Below are 17,712 nucleotides of genomic sequence, written 5' to 3'. Positions count from 1 at the left end.
GTGTCCATCAATGGATGGATGAATAAAGAAGAGGTGGTACATATACACAATGAAATAGTACTCAGCCATAAAAAGAATGAAATCTTGCCATCTGCAACAATGTGGATAGACCCAGAAGTTACTGAGTGGAGGGAGTAAGTCAGGTAGAGAAAGACAAATGTCATGTGATTTCATTTACATGTGCAAGCTTAAGAACAAAATAAATAAACTCGTAGATACAGAGAACATTTTGATAGTTGCCAGATGGGAGAGGGGTTGGAGGGGTGAAAAAGGAGAAGGGATTAAGAAGTACAAACTGGTAGTTACAAAACAGTCATGGGGATGTAACATAGAACATTAGGAATATAGTCAATAATGGTGTAATAATTATGTATGATGTCAGATGGGTACTAGATTCATTGGGGTGATCACTTTGTAAGTTATATAAATGTCTAATTACTATGTTGTACACCTCAAATGAATAGAGTATTGTATATCAACTGTAATTGAAAAGTTATTTAAAAATGCCATTAATTGAAATATAAATACACATATAATATGTTCCATAAATATAAGATTTATGATTCGAATGAAAGCATTTTGGGTATCTTAAAATGATAGCCAATAATAGAAAAAACATTTGAACTCTTTATCAGTGAAAAACATATTTTTATTACATAGCCCAAACCAGATGATTAATATAAAAGGAAAATGGAGCCAGAGCAGCCATTTTAGAGGAACTGGCCTGCATGTCTTGCTTCTTGAACCTTTGGAATGTTTGAATTGAGCAAATGAATCTTGGACTGGGCCAAAGCAACAATGTCTTAAAATAAATGTTTGTAAAGCCAGCAGGACTGCAGATTCTGACTACAAGGACTAATAATTATTACGGACTTTCAATCTGAAGATAGAATCAGTAACCAATCATGCATAGCTAAAGAATAACTCTGCTTGTCAATGCCAATGGAAATTCTTTCTTCTTCTCATATAATTATTCCATTCTTTTTCTCCTAAAATCTCTATGGCTTTGCTCTGTAATAAGGACATTTTATGAGTTTCTGTCTGAATCTCTGCTGCAAGAATTGCAATACTTTGAACCAACAAGCTTGTTGGTTCTCATTTTGGCTTTTAAATTAACATCATAAAACCAAGAATACCAAAATTCTTAAAATTATTATTTTTGTTTCAAAGATATTTCAAAAGCTACAGGAAAAATAAGTCACTATAAATCAGAAATTCCAAATCACGTAATTTTGGTCTTATTGTACATCTTTTGTTAAATTGTAAATTATTACATTAAAATTTAAGTTTGATGCTTAAAAACACTATTCTTCATGTTTTTTCTACTCTCGGTCCACTCTTTTTGATTTTTATAGATAAAAAGGCAAATAAAATGAATTAGGTGCCTGGAAATCTTACCCTTCTCAGTTAAGTTTAACCCATCAGTTGCAGTAAATTAAGAGAACATAGAAGGGAAATAGCTTCTAATTCTCCAGTTTAATTTGTAAAAATAAAAGCTCTTAATGAAAGGAAATCAAATTGGGCATTTGGATGAGCTATTTACACAGCTTCTTATAACTAGATAAGTTATACAGACAAATAGAAGCTTTCGTCCTAAACATTCCAGTGAATACAACTGTCAAAGTCTCCACAGTGAAATATTTTAAATTTAATCCTGGCCACCAGTCGAATTTAGGAAATAAGATATACCTAGAATAAGGAAGGCCCCACAACAGTAGATGATTTGCTGCAGAATTTCAACCTTAAATCCTACAGAAATTTTTCTTACAGTCATAATAGCTAACACAACTCTTCACAGATTAGTCTTGCTATGGTGTAATTAAAAATGGCTAAAATATTTTTAATAAAAAAATTCAATTCTGATGGCACACCAAGGCAGCACATTTTTTTTTCTTAAAAAAGGACAAAGCTGCATAAAAGTACGTCGAGAGTGAGAAGCACCAATTAATTAGAATAAACATGCTTTAATTTACCCTTTCTTTTTTCTGCGAAGACATTTGTACAAGCAGGTGCAAATTACTGCAATGCCAACAACTAAAAGAAACCAGAAAACAAATGACATGTAACCATGAAAAATAATTTCCAAGATTGAAAACCTAGAAGAAGAAACTAATGTTGATTATATTTCAGTTGTCAGAAATGTTATTTTATTTAAGCACATATACATTTATATTTCATCCGGACTCTTCATTGTCTAAATGCAGTTCTCTGGAATCACTTACAAAGTCCATACAATAAGTCACAGTAGAGTTCTTGCTTAATTTAGAAAATTACCCAAAGCATATTTAGGATGGAAACTCATATGACTAATCATCTTGAGAAAACATGTATTATTTAGGGTTTGTTACTAAGTGGACATATAGACTATAAAAGAATATACAATCTGCAACACAAGGTGGTATATGATATTAAAAGTCAGGCATTTATAGACTGTTTTACTTAATTTCGAACTATAAAAACTATAGAAATTGAAAAATCATTGAAAATAATGCACTTCATCACAGTAATATTTTGATTGAAGTGGTATCCAAGTTTGGGATACTTACGTATGGTAAGAATAATTACAGCAATGATTCCTGGATCTGAGAAAAAAATAAAAACAATTTTGAAGATATTGAGCATGTATGGGTCCCAGATAGCAGATGCATTTTAATTTTGATCAGATCAAATAAAAACTACAGCAAAAAAACCTATCAGTCTAGTTTTAGCGTGACTGTTAATGCGTCTGAGTTATTTTGATAACAGACGCTTCAAATCGATTCGTTATTGGCTATACCTTGAGAAACTCTTAATAGGAACCTCACTCGTCATTGTTTTGCGCTGTAGTTACTATACCAGGTTCTTTAGTAAAGGTTAATAGGACAATTAGAATTTATAAGATTAGAGAAAATTACCTACACGTGTCTACATATACTACCACTTACATTTGTCATAGTATGCAATACTAAAATAACTATAATAATTACTAATAATTAGTGACATCTTGTTTCTTCTCTACAAATAATTGAGCACAATTTTTGTGTAGAACTTTATGTTTTCATAATACAGGGTTATTAATAAATAATCTAATACCTAATTCTTTAAAGTCTTCATATAATGGAAATTCACTGGGATTGGGATATCCTAAGAAAGAAAAAAAGAAAATAGTGAAAAAGAAAGAAACATTAAATAAAACTTAAAAATCTATAAATTCATTGGTTTTGATTTTTTGCCTTTGTATTAAACTGCTTATAATTTTTCTTAAAATTTTAAAATTTTTTTAAAAGTGGAGGTCTTAAAAATAGTTTAGAAGTTTCTCTGAAATAGAAAAACTCTTTAACATAATAAAAACCATTTATAAAAAACAAAACAAAACCCACAGCTAACAAAAGACTGAAAGTTTTCCCCTTAAGATCAGGAACAAGATCTTCAAAAAACTGAGAATTGATCTACCACGTGATCCAGCAATCCTCTACTGGGTATTTACCCCAAAGACTTGAAAATCCGTATCCAAAAAGATATTTGCACATCGATGTTCATAGAGCATTATTCACAGTGGCCAGGACATGGAAGCAACTGAAGTGTCCTATGACAGATGATTGGCTAAAGAAGCTGTGGTACATATATATACAATGGAATATTACTCAGCCATAAGAAGAGATAAAATACTGCCATTTGCGACAACATGGATGGAACTCAAGATTATCATGCTAAGCAAAATAAGCCAGACAGAAAAAGGTGAAAATCACATGATATCACTTATATATGGGATATAAACCTAAAAGCAACAAATGAGCAGGACAAACAAACAGACACTCATGGACATGGACTATAGACTAGTGGTTACTAGTGGGGTGGAGGAGGTGAGGGGAGGTAGATGGGGTAAATGGGGTGAAATATAGGGTTTAGAGGGAGGAAGAAGTGGGTAAAGGGTATCAGAAATATGGTTGCTGAAGGAAACTGGATGTTGGGTGGTAAACATGATAGAATATACAGATGTCAAATTATAATGTACACCTGAACATTAAAAAATTGTATTAATCAATGTTACCCCGATGAACTTAATTTTAAAAAAAGATTTAAAAAAAAGATCAGGAACAAAAGAGGATACCCACATTTGCCACTTCTATTCAACATAATATTGGACATTTGGGTCAGAGTAATTAGGTAAAAAAGAAATAAAAACCATCAATGCTGGCATAGAAAATATAAAATTATCTCTGTTCACAGATGAAATAATGTTTTACATAGAAACTGTAAAGATTACACACACGCGCGCGCACACACACACACACGTGTGCACACCCGATAGAATAAATTCGGTGAAATTGTAGGCTATAAAATCAACAAGTAAAAATCAGTTGCATTTCTATACATCGAAATTAAGCAATCCAAAAGAGAAATTATGAAAACAATTCCATTCAAAATAATAAATATTCTTTTATTGAATAAAAGACTTTGGACTTACAAAGAAGGTAAAAGAATATGCACTGAAAAAAGCACAATACTGCAGAAAGAAATTGAAGGAGAGAAAAATAAATAAATAGACATCCTGTGTTTATGAACTGGAAGACTTATATTGTTAATATGTAAATACTACAAAAAAATTACTACAGTTAAAGTACAACCCTTATCAAAATCCTGAGGATGTTTTTTGCAGAAATAGAAAAATCTATCCTAAAATTTGTATGAAATCTTAAGGCACTCGGTGTAGTGAAGGCAATCTTGAAAAAGAAGAGCAAAGTTGAGAGCACTCACACTTCTTGATTTCAAAACTTGCTACAAGCTACAATAATTAAAACAGAATGGCACCAACATAAATACATATAGACCACTGGAATTGAATGGAGGGCCTTGCGTATATGGTCAAACGATTGTCCATAGTGTGTTTCTAGGAATACTGAGTAGGCAAAGAGTAGATTTTCAACAAATGGTCCTTAGAAAACTGAAGCAAAAGAATGAAGATTGACTCTTATTATACGCCGTATAGAAAAATCAATTTTAAAAAAATGAACTAAAACTATTAAGCTCTTAGAAGGAAACAAGGAGGACAAGCTTCATGATGTTGAATTTGGCAATGATTTCTTGGATGTGACACCTAAAGCATTGGCAACAAAAGAAAAAACAGATAAAATGAACAGCATCAAAATTAAAAACTTTTGTATATTAAAGAACACTATCAATAGAGTGAAAAGGCCACCCAACCCACAGGATGTAAGGAAACATCTGCAAATCATACATCTGGTAAGGGATTAATATCTAAAATATATAATGAACTCTAAAAACTAATAACAAAAATTCTAACCCAATTCAAAAATGGGCAAAGGACTTAAATGACATTTCTCCAAAGCAGATATATAAATAGTGAATAAGCACATAAAAAGGTGCTCTACATGAAAAGGTGCTCTACACATCACTGATCAAGGGGGAATTGCAAATAAAAATCACAATGAGATACTACTTCACATATTTTACTCACCATATGTATGAGGATTGTTATTACAAACAAAAATAAAAACAAAAACAAAAGCCAGAAAATAACACAGTGGCAAACAGTGAGAGAAATTAGAATATTTGTGCATTGCTGGTGGGAATGTAAAATGGTGCAGGCATTGTGGAAGACAGTATGATTATTCCTCAAAAAACTAAACACATAATGACCAAAGAACCCTGTGATTCTATGCCTAAGTATGCACCCCCAAAATTGAAAATGGGGACTCAAACAGATCCTTGAATGGCAAAACTCAGAGCAGCATACTGAAAACAGCCAAAAGGTGGATAAAAAACAAGTGTTTACCAACAGATACATGGATCAACAACATGGGGTATATACAAACAGTGGAACATTTTCAGCCATAAAAAGAAATAAAGTTCAGATGCACGCTATTCAAAGATGGATGAATGTTGAAAACATTATGCTATATGAAGTAAGCCAGACAAAAAAGGACAAATGTAAAATTCCACTTATATGAGGTACCTAGGATACTCAAATTCATAAAAATAGAAATTAGAATAAGGATGACCAGTGCAGGGACGAGGGGTATGAATGAGGAGTGACTGTTTAATGGGTATAAATTTCAGCTTGGGAAGATAAAGTTTTGGAGACAGATAGTAGTGATGGTTATACAAGAATGTGAATGTACTTAATGTCACTGAATTGTACAATTAGAATGGTTAAAATGTTAAAAAATTAAATAAAAATTGATCTGGAAAAATTAACATGAGGGTAGCCTCAACACTTCTGAATACGAAATGTTCTGTCAGATATTAAAACATATAGCACTTTATTCAAAAAAACGATTGGATGCTGGCACAGGACTAGACAAAGGACCAAAAAAGAGGCTAGAACACCTATGAATTAATGCAGGATCCAACAGTTGGAGAGAAGACAATTTATTCCAGAAACGGTGCTACTTAACCAACTGGATGGGAATGGGTGGAGTGGAGAAGAATCCAATCTCAACTCATATACTATAATGAATTTCAGATATACCTACAATTAAATGCAAAGAATGCAATCAGAATACATAGTTGAAATGTTTATATAATTTGAGCATGGGAAAATTTAAAGCTTTTAAAGACAATTCTTACCACCATTAGGAAAAATATTGATATATCCAATTACCTATTAATGCAAACCTTCTGAATACATAAAGGACCACTGATAGGAAAATAGTTTAATAAAATATGATATATATATTTAAGTTATCATTAAAAGGGATGAAAAAAATCTAAATACAACACCAATCTAAGGTAATGAGGGTAAAATGTGAAAGTGTTAGAAAAATATAAACAGCATGATGCCATTTCTGGTTAAGAAAAAAGAAAAAATGCCAAGATATGTATAACTACATATATAAAGATACTGATGTACAGTAATAGACAAAAAGACAGCTAAACTATTAACAGTGATTAACTCAGATAATGGACTAGAGAAAGAGTAGGAGAACTAATTTTTTACTCTGTATACTTTTGTAATACATGAAAATTCACAAAAATACATTTGTATTCTACTCATGCAACAAAAAGTTATAAAAAGGAATCATATCCAATAGTATAGTATAAATATTTTAAAAGAAAATGACTAGTAAAATCAAGGCCAAAACACACCTGGAAAAATATTCATTACATTATTTTTAATTATTTTTATTTTATTTTTAATTAAATGTACTGGGTGACATTGGTTAATATAGTTATACAGAATTCATGTGTACAATTCAATAATATGTCATATGTATATTACATTGTGTGTTTACTACCCAGAGTTAAATTTCCTTCTGTCATCATATATTGGACCCCTTCTCCCTATCTACCTTCACCTCTTCCCCCTTTTCCTCTAGTAACCACTAAACTGTTGTCTGTGTCTCTAAGTTTTTGTTTGTCTTGTTAGTTTGTTGCTTCCAATTTATATCCCGCACATAAGTGAAATCATATAGTTCTCAACTTTTTCTGTCTGACTTATTTTGCTTAGCCCGATAATTTCGGATCCATCCATGTCACAAATGGCAGTATTTCATTTTTTCTTATGCCTGAGTAATATACCATTGCACACACAAAAAAGCTCACAACATTTTAAAAGAACTTTAATTTATAATAAGCTTTCACAATCAGCAAAAATAACATTTTAGAAGCCTAACAGAAAAATGAGCAAAGGTCATGAATAGATAAATGTAGACAAAAAAGTTCAGCCTGATTAATAATTAAATAAATGCAAATTAAAAGACGACATGACTTTTTACCCATCACCTTATAAAGTTCTTAACAATATAAGTAGGTTTAGAAGTTATTGAACCTGGATATCTCGAAAGTGGAGGCTTCGTTGGATGAGTAGGCTTGAAACCTAGAAAAATGAATTTGATTCCATTCACCAGCATTATTGATAAAAATTACGAATTTGATTTTTTATTTCATAAAAGATTATTCCTCAAAATAAAAAAATATGCATACTTTCTGAAATTTGCATTTCTACTTCTGAGAATATAACCTAAACATATATTTACACAGGTACATAAATGTTCATTATAATTTTATATTCTATACTATAAATCCCAGAAGTAAACCAATCATAAAAATGTGTTCAGAGCAAATATATTTTTTAAAAAATACCATCCAGATAGTATCATACCACATATTTTGTATAATTTCCTTTATATTTCATGAATACTTTTTCATATTAGCATCATCAGATCTACTTTATCACCATCATATATTGTTATTGATCCTTTCCATATAGTTTTTCTCTGATGATAAAAAATGATTAATAATTCCATGAGGAGTTTTGATTTTTCATCTTTAAAAAAGATCCCCATCATTTCTCCTCTTTATGAGCTTTTTCTCACAATTCTATTCTTTGAAATACTAAACTGTCTCAGTGTTTATAAACTCTGAATTAATTCTTATGGTCAATTCTTTCAACAGAGCCTATCAACAAATACAGTATCCCACAGCGCACCAGGACTATGTGAGTAAATGTGGATGAGTTGATGAAAATAAATTGCACATGCAATCTTAATTTCTCAGTTCACCAAAAATCCATCTCTTTTACCACCCTCTTCTCACCCTCAAACCTTACAGCACTCAACTAATGTATTTAAGGAGGCTACCAGGTACCAGATATACAGGAATTATTAGAAAAAGGAGTTCTAATTATCATATTAACATGCATAATTCCCCTCAATCCTTTAAAATATTAGGACAATAGGAAATACACAAATAAATTAGAGGCTAGTAATTGGGATTTATTTGAGTTCAGTGCCTTTATTAATCAGAAAACCAAAGCCCACAGTAAGCAGAGCAAAACTAGGACCCTGAGCAAGGTCAACCCAGGCTAATGTTTTCCCCACTATTCTTCTTGTCTCTTGTTTCTGCTTAAACCAAAGAGAAGCCAGAGATAGCAGCACTGAAATCAGAAAGGCAATTCCTTCCACCATATCAAAATAGTCTCTCTAGTCTTAAGGAGAGCATTAAAGAGCATTAAAGCAGAGCATAAAATACTCCATTTTATTTTAATAAATGAGGACTTTTCGTGCCTTTCAGTTGCTATGAAATTAAGTTTCTGTTTCAAAATGGACATGCTCAGTAAGGGAAAAAGAATAATTGTATGAGGTGGGGAAGGGTGGGGGTAGTAGAAATACCAGTCTTATTCTGGAAGACAGCAGAAATTTCCCAGTTCGAATTGTGCTACATAAAAAGAGCTAAATTGGTTGCAGTCCAGAAAATGAAACATAGCCCTGAACCAGAAAGAAACTTTCTATGTGTCAACAGATTCTTTTTTAAATAAATTAAAAAAGTCAGTGTCACAAAAAAAATACATATTAGAAAACAAATGCTCTTTACTAATGTCAATTGGAGTAAACTATAAGTCATATATGAGCTTCCTTTAAGAGTTTCCTATATGCCAGGTATTGTGCTAAGTGCTTTAAGTGCAACTAATTTAAGCTTTATATCACCCATCGAGGAAGGCATTAAATCATTTTACATATCAGTAAATACATCTGAAGTTTAAGTAATTTGCTCAGGTTTACATAGCTATTTATATCTGCAGACTATGGCAAATAATTTTAGAATCACTAACAATGAAAATGGCTGAAAATATGTTCTTTCACCTTTTCTTACTAAAAGTAATGAATGAGTATAAAAATATAAATTTAAAAAATTTCTGTAAAATGTAAGCAAGAAGTTATTAAATTTGAACGACTCAAAATAAGAGGTTTTGTATTAAGAAGGACTGACATTGAAAAACATAATAATGTAGAATCGATCACTTGGGAGTTACCACTTTCTTTTCATTTATATGAATTATGGTTTTATTTCTTCACTTATACAGTAAAAGTTCCAATGATCTGACTTATTGTGAAAAATGGTTGCTATCCATTTTTATACGTAAAAATACCAAATAAGAGAAATTTATATACCTGTGTGATGTACATAATGTGCTAAGAACCCTATGAAAACATACGAAATCAAAACAGCATAATTCTATGTGAATTTTATGTCACACATCTGTCATAGATAGGAATACAAGGCAGAATTAATTACTAAAATCGCCTCTTTTCAGTTACTCTGTGTCACTGATACTTAATGTCAAAAACAAACTCTTAAAAAAAAAAACCGAGACAGAAAATGATAAAATTTGTACCTTTAATACATGTTGGCATCTCAGGCTCCCAAGTATTGTTTTCACCACAGAACACTGGGTTGCTGCCATGAAGGTAGAAACCTTTCAGGCATTCAAATAAAACCACAGCTTGATAATAAAATTTTTCTTTAATTCCTGATACCAGTCTTCCATTCTTGAGTACTGGATATTCACATTTGACCACTGAGAAATAGAGAAATTCCAGAAATAACAGAAAGTTGCTTTAATAAAGTATGGGAAAAAATAGTGCAGAGCATTGATTTCTGTGAAAAGAGAGAAGGAATGAAAGACGAGATGTTAACTATAAAAAAAAAAAAAAAGACTGTGCATTTTAATTCCAGGTAAACAGATTTAGAGAAATCTAGTAAAGTTTTACAGCTAGAACGAACTTTCATTATAGTTTATTGGTTTCCTACATATTTATTTACTTATTTATTTATTATTTTTTAAATTTGTATATTCTGTAAATTTTGAGAAAGGTGTGACTATCAGATACAAATTTTGGGTAAGTTCAAAGGCTACTTTTGGTACTCTATAGGTCTAGGAATTTTTTTAAATTGCATGCTGACACTGATTATAGTACCTTGCCTTTTAGAAAGGCAGGAAGACTCTTGGGAGAAGGTAATACTTGAGCCAGACGTAAAAGCTGAAATGGAGCTAGCCCTGCAAAGATGTGCAAATAGAAAGTCCTCACACAGCAACGTGTAGGAACTGGGATGCTCAAGAAATAGAAAGGCCAGTGGAGTTAGGACCCTGTTTTCCAAACCTTTAAACTATAACCCACAGATCGAACACCACATTATACATTGTAAACCAGTATATAATACTACAGGCCTAAGATAAAGTTAAAAGTTAATATTTAAAATTCATCTTAGTACATTGGTATTTCCCATTCTACTCTACTTCTCAAGAAGTAAAATGCTGGCCATGACCTTCCAGATTGACTTCAGGATCTAGTAAAGGGTTTGGAAGAATTTGGAAAACAAAAACAATGGGCTGGGCAGTGATTAAATCTGAGCAATAGAAAAAGTTACATAATGTAACTTTTAAATCAGAACAGTACTCTTCCTCATTGCCTGTGATGTGAATTTCCATCAAATATCATCCTTTCATCCTGAAAAACTTCCTTTAGCAATTCTTGTTGTGCAGGTTGGGTAGTGACACCATACATGGTCTTAGATTATTATTGACTGTGTTCCTTAAGCTGTACTTCATATCCCTGTGGCTGCTTTTTTAAAAAAATAATAAATTTATTGGGGTGACATTGGTTAATAAAATCATGTAGGTTTCAAGTGTACGATTCAATAATACATCATCTGTATATTGCATTGTGTGTTCATCATCCAATGTCACATCTTCTGTCACCATATATTTGACTCCCTTTACCCTCCCTGACCTCCCTCTTTCCTTCTGGTAACCATTAAACTTTTGTCTGTGTCAATGAGTTTTTGTTTGTTGCTTTCAGTTTTATGTCCCACATATGAGTGTAATTATATAATTCTCAACTTTTCCTTTCTGACTCATTTTGCTTTAGAATGATAATCTCAAGATCCATCCATGTTATGGAAAATGGCAGTATTTCATCTTTTCTTATGATTGAGTAATATTCCATTGTATATATGTGCCACATCTTCTTTATCTAATCATCAAAGGACTCTTCGATCACTTCTATATCTTGGCCACCGTGAATAAGGCTGCAATGAACAGCAGGGTTCATATATCAAAAGAAATCATCAACAGAATAAAGAGGTGACCTTCTGAATAGGAGAAGATATTTGCAAACAATGCTTTCAATATGGGGCTAATATCCAAAATATATAAAAAACTCATACAACTCAACAATAAATACGCAAACAATTCAATTAAAAAATAGGCAGAGGACATAAACAGACATTTCTCCCAAAAAGACATCTAAATGGTCAACAGACGTATGAAAAGATGCTCAACTTGACTAGCTATTAGATAGATGCAAGCCAAAACCACAATAAGATACCATGTCATACTTGTAAGGAAGGTTATTATTAACAAGACAATAGTAAATGTCAGAGAGGTTGTAGGGAAAAAAATGAACCTTCATACAATGCTAGTGGGAATGTGAATTGGTACAGCCACTATGGAAAACAGAATGGAGGTTCCTGAAAAAATTAAGAATAGAATTACCATATAACCCAACAATCCTTCTTCTGGGTGTCCAGACATTTTAATATAAGAAAATCTTTTTATTTTTAAGCCAGTGTGTTTTGAGTTTTTTGGTTCTTTCAAGCAAAAAAAAAAAAATCCTAACTCATACATATACATAGTAGTTCACATTGTATAAATTAGAATGCCAGAATTATGTGAAGTTGGGGGTGGGGGATTCTACAATTAGAATTATTTTTGATTTAACTTGACATATATTAAATTAGAAGTCAATGTAACAAGAAGAGGAAGTATATATGGCTGTTTACTTATAGATTAACTATCTACAAAGTCTTTCCACAGTATTTACAAATAAAGAAAGAAAGAAATGGAAATCCTATTACCTTTACACTCAGGAGGGTCAGTACTCCATGTGTCAGGTCCAGAACAAATAAGCTTGCTATCTCCAACAAGTGAATATTCCTCTGATTCATTTGAAGGGTCACAACTATAAGTTACTAATTCATTATATTCAAATATATCCCTCCAACTATTTGTGTGCTGTCCATTTTTTATTTTTCCAGGTGATTGACAAAAAATTTCTTTAGAAGAGAAAAAAAAAGAAAAGCGAGAAAAAAAAAGGTGAAAGATTAAAACACATTAGTAAAGTCCTATGAACTTGTCTTCAATAAATTCATTAACATATAACTTCTACTCATTTAGAGGAAGGTGTTTATGAGAAAATGTATTACTCCAAAGTCAAACCATGTAGAAATACACTTTCAAAACAAAAGTCACTTTTTAGATACCTATATGAAACACCTATATTTATATAAAAGTCCATGCTAATTTTTATTCTAGTCATGAGTCACTAAAAATTTAATGACAAAATATGTTTGTGATTAAAGATAAAATTCACTGCTACCTGAGAAATGCTTTGTAATTTCTAAATATATTCATTTGATAAATCATTGGTTCTCAGTAATACCAAAATATTTTTCTTTTTTCACTTTCATACTTATGAATGTATGTTGAAAGTTTCCAGAAGCTACAAATGGTGTTATTTTGTAACAGACTGAATCCATATCTTCCTTTATGTCAGATTTTGAAGAGATTATAAAAATGTAAAACAATACCACTATTCCATTTGTTTTGGAAATTTCGTTTTAATTTTTTTTTAATTAAATTTATTTGGGTGACACTGGTTAATGAAATTATATAGGTTTCAAGTATACAATTCAAAAATATGTCATATGTATATTGTATTGTATGTTCACCACCCAAAGTTGAATTTCCTTTTGGCACTATATATTTGACCCCTGTTACCCTAATCTACTTCCCAATTCTTCATGTTCCCTCTAGTAACTACTAAATATTTGCCTCTATGAGTTTTTTTCTTCATTTGTTGCTTTCAATTTTATTTTTCATAAAAAATATATTCTATGTGTTATCATGTATTGTTCCTGTTTTAAAAAATAAATTAATAAATAAATATTTTAGAAACTTACTTTTAATTCCAACATAATGAATATTAATAAACATAATCCACATAAAGACAGTTTCTTGGGATCTTTGTTAATTTAAAAGCATAAAGAGCGAACAGCAAGGGTTGGCAAGGATGTGGAAAAAAGAGAAACTTTTTTGTGAACTGTTGCTGGGATTGTAAATTGGTGCAGCCACTTTGGAAAACACTATGAAGGTGCTTCAAAATATTAAAAATAGAACTAGCATACAACCCAGCAATTGTATTTGTGGATATTATCTCAAGAGAACAAAAACACTAATTTGAAAAGATATATGCACCCCTAGGTTCACTGAAGCATTATTTACAACAGCCAAGGTATAGAAACAACCTAGGTGTCCATCAATAGATGAATGGATAAAGAAGATGTGAGACATATAACTCTACACACATACATACAATGGAATATTACTCAGACATAAGAATGAAAACTTGCCATTTGAAACAACATAAATGGACCTAGAGGATATTATTACATTAAGTGAAATGTCAAACAGAGAAAGCAAATGCCACATGATTTCATTTATATGTATAATCTAAGAAAAACAAACAAAGAGAAATAGACTCATAGATACAGAGAACAAATATGGTTGCCAGAACAAAGGGGCCTGGAAGGATGGGTGTAAAAGGTTAAGGGGAATATGAAATAAAACTTCCTGTTATAAAATAAATAACTCACATGAATGTAATGTACAGAGCAGGGAATATGGTCAAAAATGTTGTAATGAACTTGTATGGTGACACATGGTTACTAGACTTATCATGGTGATCACATTGTAAGGCACATAAATGTTTGATCACTCTGTTGTACCTCTGAAACTAATATAATATTGCATGTCAATATACTTTAAAAAAATCCGTGTAAGTGAGTCCTAAGGCCAAAAGGGCTGAGAATTGCTGGTCTAAATTCTAAAGTAAAAATTTACTTACTTTCACATTTTGGCACATCATAGTTCCAGTACACGTTGTCTCCAGAACGTTTACAAGTAAGAATGTTTTCTCCTCTTAAGTAATAACTAAATGAAAAAAGAAAAGGTAACTGTTTTCTTTAACAATTAACAAGATACACATAATAATGCCAAAAATTTTCATGTATTGTTTTTTTTTTTTCTGTACTACCATAATTTGAGGGGGAATTTTCTTAAAAGACATAACGTAATAAAAGGGCTAACTGAGTTTGGAATTTAGCTACATTAACGGTTTCTGCATTTGAACACACATTGGCAAGGACAAAGATATCTAAATAAATCTGTCATGCCTGTCAGTCTGGCCTCTTTGCAATATCTGGCAGTCACATATATATTAACTTTGCTTTTGCTCCTTGCATTCTGCTTAGTCACAACAATGACTGATTAGAGACATAAGGCCCTACAGCTTGCTTGTGTGTATTCAAGTCCCAGCTCCGCAACTGACTTGTTATTTGTGCTTAGCCAAGTCCTTTACTATTTCTCTTGCTCAGTTTCCTCATCTACGAAAAGGGGATAAATAGTATATACCTTGTAGGATTATTTTGAGTATTCATGAGTTAGCATCTGGCACATAGGGAGTGTTAGGTTTTAACTTTTAATACAGGCATACCTCAGAGATATCATAAGTTCAGTTCCAGACCACCACAATAAAATGAAAATCATATAAATTGAGTCACATAAATTTTTTGGCTTATCAGTACATATAAAAGTTATATTTACACTACACTGTAGTTTATAAATTGTGCAATAGCATTATGTCTAAAGAATCAATGTATGAACCTTAACCTAAAAATACTTTTTTTCTAAAAATTTCTAACCATCATCTGAACCTTCAATGAGTTGCAACATTTTTACTGGTGGAGGGTTATGCCTTGATGTTAATGAAAATGCAACATATGCAAAGCACAATAAAGCAAAGCACAATATAATGGGATATACATGTATTCTTTAGATCAGAATATCTTTCTAGGAATAGCTCAGGCATACCATTTGATAAAAACTGTCCTAATGATTTAAATTCGCAGTACTTTCTTCTTTTAGACTCTCATTGTAATAATCATCAGTAACTATTCGGTACTTCTTATTTACTATTGTTTTGAAAGTTCTCTGTGTATATTGTTTGTCAATAAGGCAATTAATTCTAAGAGAAGAATCTATGTCTTAAATATTTGGTATCCTTCAATATGCTTTAGCAGTCTCTCTATCTGAACTATTAACTGGATGTTCCCGTATTTTTACTTGATTAAGTTAAAAAAATAGTAAAACCACTTATACATGGCTCTAGTTGACTTATCCACCAATGCTCATTCGCTTTCTCTATATTTTATTATTTTAAAAGAGAATTCTGGGAAGATGGCAGAGTAGGATGCACTAGGACTGTCTCCCCGACTATAGACAAAAATTGTAATGGCAGAATTTGTCTGATGTAACTATTTTGGAACTCTGAAGTCTGTTGAAGGCTTTCAGCTCCCAAGGGGAAGGTTCTGACAAGTAAATGTAATTTCAATTTCAGCTCTTAGGAAAATAGCAGCTACATATCTCTGACCCTCAACCATGTTTCAGGCGGCTGTGTTAAGAGTTCTTGGAATAGGCTGCAGTAGCCAGAGTGGGCAAAAATATCCTCCAAATATCAGAGATCTGTGCTCTGATTGCTGCTTCTAATCACAGAGAAGCAGACGAAGAAATACACAGCCATTGTTGCAGCGTCTCCTTGCTGGCTAGCAAGCCGCTTTCTCCCCAGCTGAAGTGACTTTCAAAGGATTTAAAGATTATACACCCTTTGCTCCCCACTCTATTTTTAACATTTTCCCTCTTAGGAGCCAGACATTAGAAATCGGTGTCTTCAAAAATAATTGCCTATATATGGAAAATTAGAAATTGAGTTCATGTGCTCAGGGAAAGGCTCAGGAACAAACTGAGATATTCTGTTTACATCTCAGGCTCATCTTCAGCACAAAGACGTAAAATTAAATAAATAAATAAATAAATAAATAAATAAATAAATAAACAAACAAACAAACAAACAATTAGATAGATAGATAGATAGATAGATAGATAAGATAAAATAACAAAACCCAGCAAGGGCTAAGAAAGATGAAGAAGCTGATTTCCAGAGTTACCAAATTTTCACATTCAAATATGTCATATTACATGAAAAAATCACAAACATACAAAGATAAAGGAAAGTACAACCCATTTAAAAGAAAAAAATCAACAAATTTGTCCCTGATAAAGGCATGATGGCAGATTTACTAGACAAAGACTTTAAAATATCTTAAAGAAGCTCAAAGAACTAAATTAAGAAGTTGAGAAAGTCAAGAAAGTTATGTGTGAATAAAGTGGAAATATCAAACACAGAAACTGGCAAAGAGAATACACGAAGAAATCATGGCTGACAACTTCCCAAATTTGATAAAAGACATGAATATAAACATCCAAGAAGCTCCATGACTTCCAAGTAAAATGACCTCAAAGATATCCACACCCCCTTTGAATCCCATATCTGTGGATTTAACCAACCAAGAACTGAAAATATTCTTAAAAAGAAAAAGTACAGACTTTTCTGTTATTATTCCCTGAACAATTTAGTGCTACAACTATTTACATAACATTTGTCTTATATTAGGTATTATAAGTAATTGTGACATATGGGGAGGATGTGCATAGGTTATGTGCAAATATTAAGCCATTTTATAGAAGGACTTGGGTTGGTATCTGTAGAGGGGTTAGTGGGCTGGGGGGCTGGAAATAATACCCCACATATACCTAGGGAGTACTATAATAAAACTTTCAAAAACCAAAGACAAAGAGAAACTCTTGAAGACAGAAAGAGAAAAGTGAATCATCACATACAAGAGATCCTCAATAAGATAATCAGATAATCAAAAACTTTGGTGGCCAGAAGACAGTGGGCTGAAATACTAAAAGTGCTAAAAGGAAAAAAAGATCTTTAAACAAAAAATCCTTTATTCAGCAAAAGCATCTTT

General features: G+C 31.8%; 1 protein-coding gene across 2 annotated transcripts in view; it reads right to left on the bottom strand.

Moving 5' to 3' along the window:
* Positions 1 to 582: 582 nt before the first annotated feature.
* Positions 583 to 17,712, bottom strand: part of LOC107497882 (membrane cofactor protein-like) — a 29,092-nt gene continuing 11,962 nt past the window's right edge. Inside the window, exons 4-10 of one of the 2 annotated variants that reach the window (XM_036234458.1) lie at positions 14,688 to 14,773; positions 12,640 to 12,837; positions 10,118 to 10,300; positions 7,772 to 7,819; positions 3,073 to 3,123; positions 2,547 to 2,582; positions 583 to 2,034 (exon numbers count right to left, since the gene is read on the bottom strand). In XM_036234458.1, the coding sequence (XP_036090351.1) occupies positions 1,970 to 2,034; positions 2,547 to 2,582; positions 3,073 to 3,123; positions 7,772 to 7,819; positions 10,118 to 10,300; positions 12,640 to 12,837; positions 14,688 to 14,773 (667 nt within the window). In that variant the 3' untranslated portion in view covers positions 583 to 1,969. Of the gene's footprint in view, positions 2,035 to 2,062; positions 2,583 to 3,072; positions 3,124 to 7,771; positions 7,820 to 10,117; positions 10,301 to 12,639; positions 12,838 to 14,687; positions 14,774 to 17,712 lie in introns of those variants that run through there. The other variant, XM_016120220.2, reaches the window with a different exon arrangement.

Source organism: Rousettus aegyptiacus, unplaced genomic scaffold (genome assembly GCF_014176215.1).
Source record: "Rousettus aegyptiacus isolate mRouAeg1 unplaced genomic scaffold, mRouAeg1.p scaffold_m13_p_17, whole genome shotgun sequence".
Classification (NCBI taxonomy): Eukaryota; Metazoa; Chordata; class Mammalia; order Chiroptera; family Pteropodidae; genus Rousettus; species Rousettus aegyptiacus.
This window is presented reverse-complemented; position numbering and strand designations above follow the sequence as displayed.